The 15,170-nt window shown below is 48.3% G+C and overlaps 1 protein-coding gene across 3 annotated transcripts in view; it reads right to left on the bottom strand.

Moving 5' to 3' along the window:
• The window catches only part of ELMO1 (engulfment and cell motility 1), a 415,657-nt gene that overhangs the window by 109,799 nt on the left and 290,688 nt on the right, over positions 1 to 15,170 (bottom strand). For all 3 annotated transcript variants that reach the window (XM_080667113.1, XM_080667111.1, XM_080667112.1), the window contains one exon: positions 9,671 to 9,807. In XM_080667113.1, the coding sequence (XP_080523239.1) occupies positions 9,671 to 9,807 (137 nt within the window). The remainder of the gene's footprint in view (positions 1 to 9,670; positions 9,808 to 15,170) is intronic.

Here is a 15,170-nt window from a genome sequence, read left to right on the forward strand (position 1 = left end):
TGGGTTAAGCAGGCCTCAGAGAGATACACCAAATGAGTGAGAGGGAAAAACTGAAATGGAGGGATTTTTTTTTTTTTAACTCAGGGCTCCAACCATGTTCCTCCTCAGTTTATTGTGCAAATGTTCAATGTCTTTGAGGCTTTCCATTCACTTTATATAAAGCTGCACATGTGAAAAAATAATTACTACTGTCATTTTTATTCAGAAATGAATGGCAAAATCATCTTGTAACTCCCTCAAAGTTTTGACATCTGAAGAAGTGATGAGGAATGAAGGGTCTAGAAGTTTCTCAATAAGATCTCTTGGCATTTGGGCTAGAAATGCTCTGTTCTATGGAACTGCAGAACACTTAGTACCCACGGTGTCTGGCAACTGACCAGCGGTGACCACCCACACTAGAATGGTGTAAAGTAACTCAGCTTATTGGCTGGGGGACCATTTTTAAAAATGGGAGAATTAAACACTTATGGCTGTGTATTCATTGGCCATTCAACCCAAAGTAATTGGGCAAGTAATGACTAAAAACAAACAAAAAAACCCCACACCTGGAGGACATGAAGATTTAAAGCTACGGTTCTTGCTTCCAATGAGATGTTAACTTAATTTGGAGAGACAGACTGGTAAGTAAACTATTACTAAACTAGAAGATATTTCCCAAAAGAAAATTTGAACTCCATGCTGCAAGGGGCAGAGGTATAGAATTTCACATTGAATGAAAGATGGTCACCAGCTCACTGAGGTGGCATTTGTACAAAATCCTAAAGTCGAATTTCAACAGGGGAGTGATTTCTGGCAGAGGGAATGAGGATGAGCAAAAGCCCGAGATATGAAAGTATTATGGCTTACACAAGGAATGACGGGCAGGTGAGCCTAGGCGAACTCAGGGCAGGTGAGGGCAAAGATGTGGAGATGAAGCAGAAAAAGTATGTTAGGCAAACCAAAGAGAAATCTGAACATCTTGGTGTAAGACCATGACACTTTATGAGGCAGACAGTGGACATAGCTAGATTAAAAGCAAGAATAATAGATATGGTCAGAGTTGTGCTGAAGGACATTTGAAAAGTGGGAGGGTTTCAAAGCTGGGAGATATGTTACTATCGCAGTTGATGTCTTAGTCAGCTATTCCCACACTAGTGCTGTGTAACAAGTAATCCCAAAAGCCTAGAAATTCTTCTCATATTCCCACATCTATAGGTCAGCTGAGGTGGCTGTTTTAAGTTGCAAGTCTATGGGGAGACTGGGGACACTGTACTTTGTACATCTCCTTCTGGGAGCTCAGCGGGCAGAGGAACATCTATTTGACTGGTCCTTTATCTTCTGTTCTACCTCAAGAAACACATCCCTTCAGAGATGTGCGTTTTCAACCTCCTTCTAAGGTAATTTATTTTGCAATTACAAGGTAAATATTTCCTTTTAAATCAAGGAGGATTTGTATTTCATGAAAGATTTCATCTAATCTTACTTTTCTTTACTATCCAACTCTGATTCCAATCTGCTCTTTAATTTCAAATGCCTACATCTCATTGTACCTTACTTAAATGTAGGTGATTTTCTTTTAACTGGAAGTATACTATTAAAATGGTTTCTGTGCCATTATGAAATCCCTCATATAATCCACAATGGAATATGGAATTCAGGCCAGAGCACCCAGTTAATAATTCATAGATTCACAGAGCGCCCCAAAGTGTAGTTAATAAAAGTGTAAGGAGTTTCAGAAGTCACTGACGACAGTTACGTAGAGCAGTTAACTCCAAGAGTCGTCATCATTTTCATGTTTGGGGAGGCGCTGGGATTGAACCGAAGGACTGACACATCTCACTCTGCCCGGCAGGAGAACCTACCCATTCTTCCCTTCGCACAATGGGCAAATCTCCATGCAGCGCATGTTACAAAAAACAAAAAACAAAAAAAGATACACGGAGTCTAGGAAGATTTTGGAAATGAGAAGAACTCTAAGCCAGACCTCGCACACAAAGAAACTCCCAACATGTATATTTACTGATATCTGGCTTATCCAAAATCATTCATGGACTAAATATCATTCCTTTTTATACATGCTCCAGTGACAGAGAATGTCCAGAGAACAGAACATGTGAGCAGTGTTTACAGCCAACTCAACGCAACAGTTCAACTTCAAATTGACCTTGAACAGTTCAACTATGTCTTGTGGAAATTACAGGGACAGTCAACAACATCGAATTCTTTCCAGACGACGCAGGATCCTCCCGGAGTCCCCCTGCATCAAGAGATACGGCGGGCGGTTGAAGGCACAACTCCAGGACAGTCCCTGGCAGTGGAGCACAGTGGCCTTCCCAGGGTCATGGCAGTCACAGGGACCCTGGAAGCTGAAACCAATGGGACGGCGCCGGGATGGGCGCTCTTCTCAGCCAATCAGTCAGCCGGGGGCACCGGGGCGCTGTCTGCCTTTTCCGAGCGTTGCTATCAGCAGGGCCACGCATAGTCTTCCTTTTCAGGGACACTGCCTCCTCATTGAGGAATGGGCCCCGCTGTGCTCAAGATCTCCTTTGCAGCCAAACCCAAGTTCAGTGGGTCCCCGCTCAGAAGTACAGAGAAATCTGCATTTATAGATATTGGAAGGGACCATCTTGGGAATCACAAGATCAAAGGTCAATTTAGGTTTATGTGTTGAGAGCAGCACCTCTCATTTGTGGGGGGCAATTTGCCAAGCTACCCTTGGAGGGCCTAAGCCTCACAGTGACTCTAGGACAGCCGTGGGCAAACTACGGCCCGCGGGCCGGATCCGGCTGTTCTATCCGGTTCTCTTGCTCTCCCCTCCGCTCCTTTACTTTGAACTTATATTAGTTCACACAAACACTCCATCCATGCTTTTGTTCCGGCCCTCCGGTCCAGTTTAAGAACCCATGGTGGCCCTCGAGTCAAAAAGTTTGCCCACCGCTGCTCTAGGACCTACCGCCATTATTCTTACTCTTGTTGTTGTTGTTATTATTACTGTCACCAGTGGACAGATGAGAAGGAACTTGGCAGCTAAAGAACATGCTCAAGGTCGCATTGCTGGGGAGGGGCCCAGTGGGCTGTGCTCAGACGCCCTGGGCGCTCAGCTTGGGCTCCTCCCTCCCTGCCTGGCATGCTCTATGTGGGGGGGGGGGGGGGGGGGGGCGGACAGTGCCCCCAGGTGGTGAAAACTGGTTCTTGGAGGAGGAAAACTTCCCCAGCCTCCCCTTTTCCGTGTGTAAAGCACCCTGTATGCTCCTCACATAAACAGGGAGCCAGATACCTGCGCTGTCAACATTTCCGGGGAAGACACCTGGCAAAGCTCGTGCGCGGGGCAGTGGGGATGCGGAGTCAGAGCGATGGGCTGCGCCCCCGCGGCCTCCTTGTGTGGTCAGGCCCCGGGCACCTGTGGTTCGTCCGTTTCTTTTCTGGAAGCGTACACACACTGGGGTGTAAGAGAAAAGATCCCAACTGGAAGAATAAGCTGGTGACGCATAACTGGTATTGACAAGGATCAGAGAAGGACGGCTTTGACTACTGTCCAACTGAGCCGTGGGCAAACTACGGCCCGCGGGCCGGATCCGGCTGTTCTATCTGGTTCTCTTGCTCTCCCCTCCGCTCCTTTACTTTGAATTTATATTAGTTCACACAGACACTCCATCCATGCTTTTGTTCCGGCCCTCCGGTCCAGTTTAAGAACCCATGGTGGCCCGCGAGTCAAAAAGTTTGTCCACCCCTGGTCCAACTGAAAGAGGCCAACCCCATGAAAAATGGTGGCACTCAATTCACGGGAGAGTTTAAAGGCACACACACACACACACACACACACACACACACACATTCACCTGCTACCTCTCCAACAGACACATCACAGGGGAAGATAAATCTATTCAGATGATACATTTGCTCCTGCAGGAGGTTCGATTTTCTCCGTGCCAAACTAAAGACCTGTGTGCAACACGACACGCCTGCTGAGTGAATACTCCTCCACAGCTCGGCAGCTGAGCAATGGACAGCCCCTCGCATGACATTGGGGCCCCTGAACAGACGTCTCCTCTCCTTAAATATTAATGTTTCAATTACGACGTACACCTACTTTATTAGCCACGCCGGGCCCCGTTCAGATCAATAACAGCAGCGCTCGGTGGAATTCTAATGAAGAGAAGCCATGCTGAGTCCTCCCGGCGTCCCCTGGGCGACCGTGCACAAAGCCTCCTTTCACAACTGGCCCTGAGATATTTTACAGTCACCTGCCTCATGCAAATGGAGCTCATGTTTATTCATGTGGAGGGTTACAGACCACCTTTCATTCCCTGAGCCAGCTCGGCTAACCAACAGTGTCTGCATCGCTGTGAAGCTGAGCGGGCCCAGCCTAGGAAGCGGGCTCTTGAATAAGCAATTGCCCTGAAATCCACGCACGGACAGACAGTCAGGAAGCTGGAGGCAGCCTGGCAGCAAATACATCCCCTTTTTTACTCATACGATCACTACCTTTAAGGTTTCAAATAATCCCTTTCCTTTATTTCTTACATTTTTATTGATTTCAGAGAGGAGGGAAGAGGGAGAGAGAGACAGTAACATCATTGATGAGAGAGAAACATTGATCAGCTGCCTCCTGCACACCCCACACTGGGGATTGAGCCCACAACCTGGGCATGTGTCCTGACCGGGAATTGAACCCTGACCTCCTGGTTCTTAAGTCGGCGCTCAACCACTGAGCCACACTGGCTGGGCCAAACAATCCCTTTTCTACACCGACCCATCACCACTAGGTGTGTGGCTCTGTTCCATGGACAATCTCTCAGGGACTTCTTGGGGTGCCTCCGCCGCCCTGCTCCCTAGTCCTTCCTGACAGAGGATTTCTCCCGCTGACTCCATGAAGCCCGCAGCCTCCCTGGGCAGCTGCAGCTTTGTCTGGAGCCGGCCGGGGGGGGGGGGGGGGGGTTGTCTCCGGTGCCCAGGCTCTCTGATTGGAAGGAGTGGCTTCTTATCTGCGCGCCTGAGAGTCTAAACTCCATCGGGCTGTGCTCTGCTTACTGTGCTGCTGGGTGACGGTTTAAAATCGTGCTTTTGTGCCAGAGTGACTACATTTCTCAAATCATTGCTTTCTTCCACTTTGGTCCTTGGAAAGCATAGCCAACTCATTGGATCTCGGCTTTTGATGCCAATTTTGATAGCATCTAAACCGGGGGTGGGGAATGTCTGTCTCGAGGGCTGTATAAGGTCCTTGAAATCATTTGGTCTGGCCCTGCCAAGGCATTAGGGGTGAGTTAATTAAATGTTTGACCAAATATAGCAGGCTACTGTTTAAGCTGATAATTTTATATGGCCCTCGAATGATGTTATAAATATCTAAATGGCCCTTGGCAGAAAAAGGTTCCCCCTCCCCTAAGCTAAAGTAACACCAAGGCTATGAACAAATGTTCTGACGGCCCCTGGAAGGCTCAGCCATCCCCGGAGAAGTCTGGGCAACTAGGTAACTGCTGAAGAGGTCTCAATGCCACCAGCCCTCAGGAACACGAGAGGGCGGAACCTGCCGACTGTTAGGCTGACACCCTGGCTTGTCACGTGGAAAACAAGGGCCTAATGGACTTGCAGTGGAGGACGGCACCACCAAAATCCATGAGATTTCCAGCTTCAACACTATTTCTGCCGAAGTGAAATGAGCTACCTTATTCAGTTAAGAACTTCATTTGGGGTTCACAGACAGCTTTCCTTTTTTTTTCTTTTTTTTTTTAACATAATGGCCAAAAAATGTCTTATTTTAAAAAATGCAATTTAAAAAAAGCTCCCAGACACAGACTACAGTATAGTGACAACCAAAGGGAAAGGGGGGTGGGGCAGGTGGAAGAGGTAAAGAGGGGACAAATGGAAGGAGACTTGACTTGGAGTGGCGAACACACAGTACAATATAAGATGGTGTGTTATAGAATCATACTCCTGAAACCTACATAAACTTATTAACCGATGCCACCCCAATAAATTCAATAAAATCTTTTAAAGACAAAGTGCAGTTCACTCCTTTTTTCAGACAGAATCAATCTTATCATCTACAAAAATAACACTTTATAAATGCATTTTACTTCCTCAAAGAATTTTTACACTTATTACTTCAACTTACTACCATGCCACCATAAAAGAGGGCAATTGGACACTGGGATCCACTATATATATTTGACTTTTTATTGTAGGCATACTGCTCCTGAGTAGCAGACCCAGGATTTGAACATGGGCCTTGCAGACCAATGAGCATCTTACTTCATCGATGCCCTCAATCCCTGCCAGTTGGCGATAACATGTTATGTGTATCAACTGACGGTGACCCTACGGATATGATGCACCTTTAATGACCAAATCTACCCTTACAACCATCTTCAGTGATGGATTTGGCCCCGCCCAAAGATTTAACTGGTGTGTGGAGTGAGTGGGCACTGGGCTAGCGGCTTTCACAAGTCCCTCCCTTGGTGATTCCAATGCCCAGGCAAGATTGAGAAACTCCGCTACGCACAGATACAGATTTTGACGTGTAGACTCTTGTTAGACTTTTTAAAGGGGAGCAGAGTCAGGGACAAAATCTGCCGGTGAGATTCCTGTACCTGAAGTACCCACCTCATTGCATCCCCCTTCCTGCCCTGCTCAAAAACCAGGGCTTCCATGCCAGGATAACGGACCACGTGTGTGCCAGGGGTCCAGCTGCAGTTCAGCTCCTCTCTGATGCCCAGAACAGTGAAGAATGTGTGCTCTCAAATATCAGTAACAAAAGGCAAAAAACGTAGACTACAAATCCAATGGCCTGAATCAATGGATTATTCTGCAGAGAATGCTCTACTGAGAATTCAAAGAAAGGACTTTCAAAGCATAAATACTACAATCACTCTCTAATTCTACTTCTCTTACACAAATTTTTTAAAAATCCCACCTGGTGCTTCCCAAGTCCTAGGACAGAAAGACCCACTTCATGCTGTAGCACTGACTACCAAGCGCTTGAAACCTAGACATTACTGTCCCATTCCAGGTGGGTTGTCGAAGAGATTCCTGCATCTGCTGGGGTCTCGTCCTGTTTGTTGGGAAAACTAAACTTTGGATCGAGGCTGCTGCTTCTCCAGAAATGAGCTAGAGAAGGCAGCCCAGGTTCAGGTGCATCGGAAAGCTGCCATCATGCTTCCTGACAAAGTGGCCAGAGCCTGAGACGCTGCCCGAGAACGTTCAGAAGGAATGACGTCTAATCTTGAGCTTCTTCCCGGTATTTCTGAATTCAGATCTGGACAATCTTAGGGAACAAGGAAAACATTCCATCGAACCAGTAACACCAAGCCCACATTCGTTCCTAAATTCGATCACTTCTGACCACGCCGGTGGCACAGGGCCGCAGTAAGAAACTGTTCCTGAAAGCTGGCGCCTGCATCTGCTGAAGAAAGCCTTTGCAGTCACATGTTAATCATGAAGGAAGTGTCAGAGCCACGGCAGGGTTTGCTGTCGCCTTACCCTGAGCAGGCAGGATGTCACTGCCACCAACCCGAGCACATGGTCGCAGTGACCCACGCGGACCCGAGAGCCCTGCTCCGCCCCCTGCTCGGGCCTCTCACCTCTTCCCGGCTGATGCCTCGGTTTCCTTGGCTAACCGCGCATTCTTGGGGCTTCCCGTCAAAATCCACAAGTTCTACAGGAGTTAAGTTCTAAGAGCTCAACCCCTTGCGCCATGCCTCTGCAGGAATTTGGGAATATTTTCCGTATACCTTATCTGTGCGTAGATCAACAGTAATAAGGTTTGTATTGTTATCATTTACAAAAATGCAGACTTCTGTAATCCCAAGGACTCTCAGAAGGCAAGTGGACACATGGTGCTGCAACCGGCAGTGCTGAGACCCCTTCTCCTGGGGGAGAGGGTGGTCCTGGCACAGAAGAGCTAAAGGCCAGATGGCTTCTGGCGACACTGCAGCACAGGAAGAGCTGAACTGACCCAGGGCGAAGGGCCTAGCAATTTCAAAGACCATTGCTTTCACGCTCCTTATTTTTCTTTGGCTTGATTGAACTTACTGTCATCCCGCCTTGCCTCTCCCTTCCTTCCTCACTCCCAGGGATGATTTGCACCTGAATTGTAAAATCTCCCAGGATCAAGTGAGGTAGCTTGCTTGCGAGGCTGCAGTTATGATCACAAAGGACATCCTGGGCTTTCCTCCACGTCCCTTCCTGACTGTGCCTGTCCGTGGGCACAGCTGCTCACATGCTTGGAGGCTCTAAGCTGAGCTTCCAGATCAGTGCTCGCCACAGAGGGGCGTCACCGGGGCCCATGTCAATGAACTAAACCAATGGCCCACGATGACTGAGATGGGCGGGCACTGGTCTGCCGTAGCCGCAGGTGAGATCACTGTGCTGATGGAGACAGGCTGGAGCCTGACTGAGGCTTAGGGAAGGGTGTCCTTCTCCTTTTCCTGGTTTCTTTCTTTTTCTTTTCAACCTGCATCGGTTCAAGATGCCACAAACCAGAACTATGGTGGAAGAGGAGATGCATATTCAGAGAAAAGGTGACAGGGAGGCAGAGACCAACAGGAAGGTCAAGTAGAGCTGGAATGCAGATCTTATGTTGGGCCCCAAGCACAAGCCCATGAGGCCCCAGGATGACTATGAGATCAGACCTTAGACTTTTAGAGAGAGTTACGCCCAGGACCAGGTGAGTGGGCATGGGCTATGAGGCCGACAACACAGTAGCAAATTAGAATAATTAAGGGCTGTAATACACCTGTACCCAACATCATTTATGAGCCACGTTATCACTGTTATAAGGCCTTTATCTCAGGATTAAGATTTTGTTTATCTTGAAAAGTGCACACGATGCTTCTGTTCCTCTAAGTTGTTCAACACTCTTCTCTCCACCCAACAGAAAGAAATATGAAATTCACACTCTTACAGAAAACCAAAGGACTCCTCCATTCAGTGAACCAAATGCTTTCTCTAAACCAGGGGTTCTCAAACTTTTTAATCAGGGGGCCAGTTCACTGTCCCTCAGACCGTTGGAGGGCCGGACTATAGTTTAAAAAAAAACACTATGAACAAATTCCTATGCGCACTGCGGGCCCGGGATGAGTCAGCTGCTAAGCAGGACAGGCAGTGGCACCCGGCGGGCCGGATAAATGTCCTCGGCGGGCCGCATGTGGCCCGCGGGCCGTAGTTTGAGGACCCCTGCGCAAAAGATGTTCCATATAGACTTACGCAACTCTCTGAAAGAGATCTTGCAATTGAACAGTCAAGGGCAAATTGTCTCAACACATCCACAATCCACAAAGAAACCTAGCGTCCTGGACCAAGCAGCCTTCCTGCCTCATCATCGCCATGGCGGCCACCTGCACAGGTGGAAGGGGGTCATTTTCCAATAGATCTCGCAATAGCAAGGCGTTTCCAGAGTCATGTCATGGAAGAGACATAAGTTCATCTCAACATTATTTTTCACAAAAGCGCCTCTGCTGCTGGCTTCAGCTTAGTAAGCCCAAAGTAACACAGCTGCTCGAAGCTTGTCCCCAGAGAGGACAGCACCACCAAGAGCCTCATGTCTTCCTTCCTCCTTTCTCAAAGCGACCCGAAATCCCAGTCGTCCCCATTCTCCCAACCGGCCAATCGCCTTCCACACACAGCCCAGGGGCCCTGCAAAGTGGGGCTCCTTGGGGGACGAGGTGCCGCCCCTGCTTCCGGTCCCCCTTACCTTGTTGAAGTCTTCAGAAGTCGCCCTCATCTCCTTCCAAGTCTTGTTCAGGAGCTGGATGCAGATGCAGAAGAACTCCTCGAAGGATCTGTCGTGGGTGAAGAACATCGGGTGGAAGTCGTTGCAGGTTTCACTGGCTGCAGGAGAGAGAAGGGGAAGGAGGGAAATGATGGGGCAGCCACGTGGGGGTGCTCCAAGGAGAGATGACGGGAGGCATAGCTGGCTCAAGCCACTACGGGTAAAAGGAATTCTGAAAAGCAACCGAAGATTAGATCCTGTGCAACTTCCAAGTTTAAGGTCAGATCGTCAGACCTACCCTTAGGCACAATTTTTGAGGGAAGTCAGGTCCTAAGCCACAGCATGAGATGAGCCTTAGGGCTGTTCCCGGATCTCTGGTGTTGAGTATGAGCTCTGTATCTGCCTTCAATAACCTTGTTGAGACTGTGCAGAACTCCCTCTCCATCACAGCTCCTCCTTCTCCCGTAATTTCTCCTTTCTCAACAGAATCACGGGCAGAGGATGAGCTTCTCTGCACACACAATTAATTGCAACTTTGCAAGCAGTTTCCTTGATTATTTCCCCAGGGGGCTCTTCCCCCCTTTAGGCAGTGGTAGGGGACATTGGAGATCATTAACCATCTGGTGCCATTAACCACTTGCTTTACATTCCCAGACACAGGTGGCTGGAGGTTAAAACAATCCAAGTGGCTTTCAAGGTCACAACTGGTCGGATCCTGGACCAAAACATGAGGCCAGTCAACCTGCCTGTGAGCCCCCCATTGTCGAGCTTCCTGGGGTCAGACCCCATGCTCTGAGCTCCAGGTGCAGCCACCTCTTCTTCTTCCCTGACCCTCGCCCCAGCCCCAACCTTCTTCTCAGCTGTCCGTCCAGGTTACACTCTCATAACCCTTTCCCATGCATCACATTTGATTCTACCAGGCCTCTTACCGCTCACGTGGAAGTGAATCTCCGATACTGGAGCCCAAGGAACTTGTCTTTGTGACCCCCTACACAGAACCCTACATTTTTTTAATATAAGCTGCTAAATGGAGTAAAAGAATTCCTATTCTAATTGGAACCTCTCAAAGACCAATCAGTCTTCAGGGCTCTAAATGGTGGCATTTCAAGCCCCAGAAGCCCAGGAGAAGAGGGCGGGTGGGTCACAGCAGAGACCTTCTGTACTTGGGGGGAGCCCTGCTGCAGCCATGTGATTGAACCTCAAGTTCACTTAGAATCCTCTCATGCAGGTGAAGGATCCCTGACCAGACCTAAGGGGACACGCTCTGCTCTGGTAGGACCACACACTCTTACACACTGACCTCTTCTGTCGCCATCCTTTACAAATACAGTGAATTCCCAACCTCTGAACCATTTAAAGCAACAGTGTCCGGTGTTTGTACAGCTCCCCCCTGTGGAGGGTGGAGCCCCATGTGAAGACAGGTGAAAGCGGTTTTCTTCTAGACGAGGTAAGGGCATGGACTAGCAGCAGTGGGAGCCACGTGGAAAGGTTAGGGTCTGGGGCTGAAGACTTGGGTTCAAGTCCAGGGCCTGCCAAGCAGGAGCATGTCATTTCATCTCTCTGAGCCTTGATTCTTTTTTTTTTTTTTTTTTAACGTTTTCACTGATTTTTTTAAAGAGAGAGGAAGGGAGATGGAGAGAGAGGAACATCGATGTGGGAGAGAAATAGCAAGTGGCTGCCTCCCACACACACCCTGACCAAGGACAGAACCCACAACCTGGGTATGTGCCCTGATTGAAAATTGAACCGGCAACCTTTTGGTGCACAGGACGACACTCAACCAACTGAGCCACATCAGCAGGGCGAGCCTTGGTTTTCCTAACTGAAAAAGGGGACGTGAATCTCCTCTGGCTTTTCCAAAGGCCTCGGAGAGGATCACATGACGAGATTCTTGGAAAAGTGCTTGGAATGGATAAAAGTTGACGCACATATGGAGAGAGGTGGTGGATGATAATGCATGTTCTGCCCGTGTATCCTTTCCAGGAACACGGATGGTTCTTTGATTTCCCCCAATTCCTAGTTGAGCCTGTTCACATCTCAGAAATTACAGGCAAGAACATGTAAGTCACCCCATCCCCAGCCTGAGTGACCAGCGGAGGGACAGCAAGAGTGACAGTCAGACCTGAGACACAAAGCCAAGGAACCTGGCATTAAACTTGGGCAGATTGTGTATTTGCTGTCCTGGGCAATGAGCTGTCAGCCTCACTTTCACAAGCACTGAAGCCACTGAAATTTACAAGTCCACAGGAGCACTTTAAAGCACCAGTGCCATCCAAAACTCATCTTAATCACATCACCACACTCGCTTTTCCCGGCCCAATGGATTATGTGTGTGCTTTATGCCCTAGTTAATGTTTTTATGGGATTGCTAGAGCTGCAATAGCCAGGCAGACTTGAGACCACCACACTCTGCTCTGCTTGGGTGAAGAGAGAGGGAGGCAACACCGCCAATAATAAGGACTATTTGTTGGGTCCTGTCACGGACCAAGGGCTCTGCAAGCGTTATGCTCCGCACAGCCCTGGAGGTCGGCACTGTGCTTATCTTCACTGTACAATCCTGAAGAAATTCAACCTTCTGTTAGGAGCTTCATTCAGGTGGCCCCAAATAAGCATCTGTAACCCAGTTTAGTGGACCCGGCAGCAGGCTTCCTGCCTCGGTTGACATGGAGAGCTCAGGGCAGCTCCCTGTTCTTGATTAAGCAGGAACAGTGACTGCAAGAAGCATGCTCACCGCAGTTGGGAGTCAACAGGATTACGATGCTCACTCATGTCCAGGGGCCCTTGGCCCAGGCCGCCCCACTGGTAAACGTGAACATGCATCAGCCTAAGGGGATGGCCTCGGTCCTGAGAAGAAGGTCCTTAATTCAGAGGTTTGAACAAACAAAGAAAAACAGGGAGGCAGAGGCTTACAGGTGCTTTAAAAAAATAAAAACACGTATTGAGGAAAAAATGTTAAAGTAGTATGCAATGATTTTATAAATAAAATTCAGAGAGTAGTAACACTTTTTAAAAAACAAAATGGTTGTTAAGCGCACTATTTTTAACACAATGAGATTCCACTTTATAAAAATCAACTGAATGGTCTCTTTTAAGTCTGGAATATTTAGGTGTCCTCAGAGCTGATGGTATAAAGGGTTCTTATGACTTTACTGACACCCAACTCATCTATATATATATAAAAGCCTAAGCCACCGTTTCCACCAGTCAACTGAACAACCTAATGACTGGTCACTATGATGACGCACTGACCACCAGGGGGCAGACGCTCAATGCAGAAGCTGCCCCTGGTGGTCAGTGCGCTCCCACAGCCAACCTCTCCTGGCCAGCCAACCTCCTGCGGGAGGTTCCTCCCCCCAGTGGGCCAGCCAGCCCTGATCAGTGGACAACCTCTCGTGGTCCCTCCCCCGGCCAGCCCCGATGGGCCCCGATTGACAACCAGGTGAATGGACCCCACCCGTGCATGAATTCGTGCACTGGGCCTCTAGTTTATAAATAGGCCAGCGTTGTAGGCAGTTACAATCCATGAACCTATGTTTTAACAATAAAATAAGAAGGCTGCACTCTCAGGTGGCACATTGCCTTTCAAAATAGATTTCTTCCTATTTCCATCGGATAATGTGAGCTGAGCTAGATATCCTTACTAGTATCTCAGGGAACGAGGTCTACTGCACTGAACACAGAGAGCAGGTTCTGCTGCTGCCTGTGACCTTGTGAAGGTCATCTCAGCTCCTGGTCCCAGGGTTCTTACCTGTGAGTAAGATGGACTAGTAAGGTTCCTGCTGCTTATAAAATTCTAATACTACACACACACAGTCATTCTTACACACACACTTACACATACACACTCACTCACAGAGTCGCTCACATATACACACTCACACACTCAGACACACACACACACACTCTCACACACACACACTCACTCACACACAGTCACTCACAACACACACGCACACACACTCACACACACAGTCATTCTCACACACACACATATACACTCACACACAGTCACTCACACACACACTCAGACACACTCACACACACACACTCTCACACAGTCACACACACAGTCACTCACACTCACACACACAGTCACACACACATAGTCACTCACACACAGTCACACACACACACACAGTCACTCACACACACACACTCAGACACACTCACACATACACACTCTCACACACAGTCACACACACACAGTCACTCACACACACACTCACACATAGTCACAACACACACGCACACACACACACTCACACACACAGTCACACACACATAGTCACACACAGTCACTCACAACACACACTCACACAGTCACTCACACACACACAGAGTCACTCACACACACACACACACACACACACAGTCTCACACACACACACAAACACACACATTCACTCACCAGATAATGAACTTTCAGCTCCCTGGTGCCCATCAATAATCACAGGGCTGGGAGGCTGCACCCGCCCTCAACTTTATTTCTTAATTAGCATTTCCTGAATGACAGGATGGCTCCACATTTCATTCCGGTGTTAAGGCATCAGAGAAGCATTGGGTAGGCTTAGAAGATGTTTGATGACCTAGTATTTACTCCTTCTTTCATCAGAAAATTGTTAGTTGCTTTTATACCCTCCCGACCTATTAATATCACCTAATGCAGACCGTTACTATTGAGTAAAGACAGAATGACAAGATGACAGGCGAATGCATATAATTTCTGCTTTGGAGGTTTCTAAGACAAAGGCAATATTTCCGACGCTGAAAAGCCCTTTTCCGTGTTTTCCATGACCCCCGTTATGCTAAGAGACACTGGGAGCCCATTCACAGTGCCTGGAGGTCCTCAGGTGTGGGGGGCATGAGCAAAGTCTGATGTTTTTACCGAATGTGCCTGACATAAAGGGCATTTTGCTTTAACATTCTGAGCTGCAGTGAGAAGGGGATACATTACCCGCCCACGAAAGCGGTCCATACATGAGAACTGCTGGAGTGACTAAAAACTGGTTAGTTAGCAGCATGGAAACTCCAGTTAGCACTGCTGTGGCTCTGGGGTCAGTCTGGAGAGTGCGTTGATGAGTTATCAGATGCAAATGTGTATGAATACCTTTACACCTTTGCAGAAAATCTTCCCTGTGACCTTGGCGCTTTCTATTTTTGGACACAGTATTCTTTAATGGCTTGGTTTTGAAGGTTGGGTACTGTGTGGGAAGATGTGAAAAGTTCAGACCTTCGGTAGGTGGGAGAGGTGGAAAGAGGAGAGTGAGGGCAATGAACTTGAGGTTCCCCCACTGCTGCGAGTCTGCCGATACAGACGCTCCCACCCCTGCTACTTCAGGGCCGGGGATCAGAGGCGAGACACCCGCTCAGCTCTGCCCAGCCCCAAAGCCTGGTTTAATAGAACTGCATATTTCTTTCTATCCTCTATCATGCCTAAAAATAGTATGAAATTGACATTGAAAAGACACACAGCAGCCAATCC

This window comes from Plecotus auritus (genome assembly GCF_963455305.1).
Source record: "Plecotus auritus genome assembly, chromosome: 4".
NCBI lineage: Eukaryota > Metazoa > Chordata > Mammalia > Chiroptera > Vespertilionidae > Plecotus > Plecotus auritus.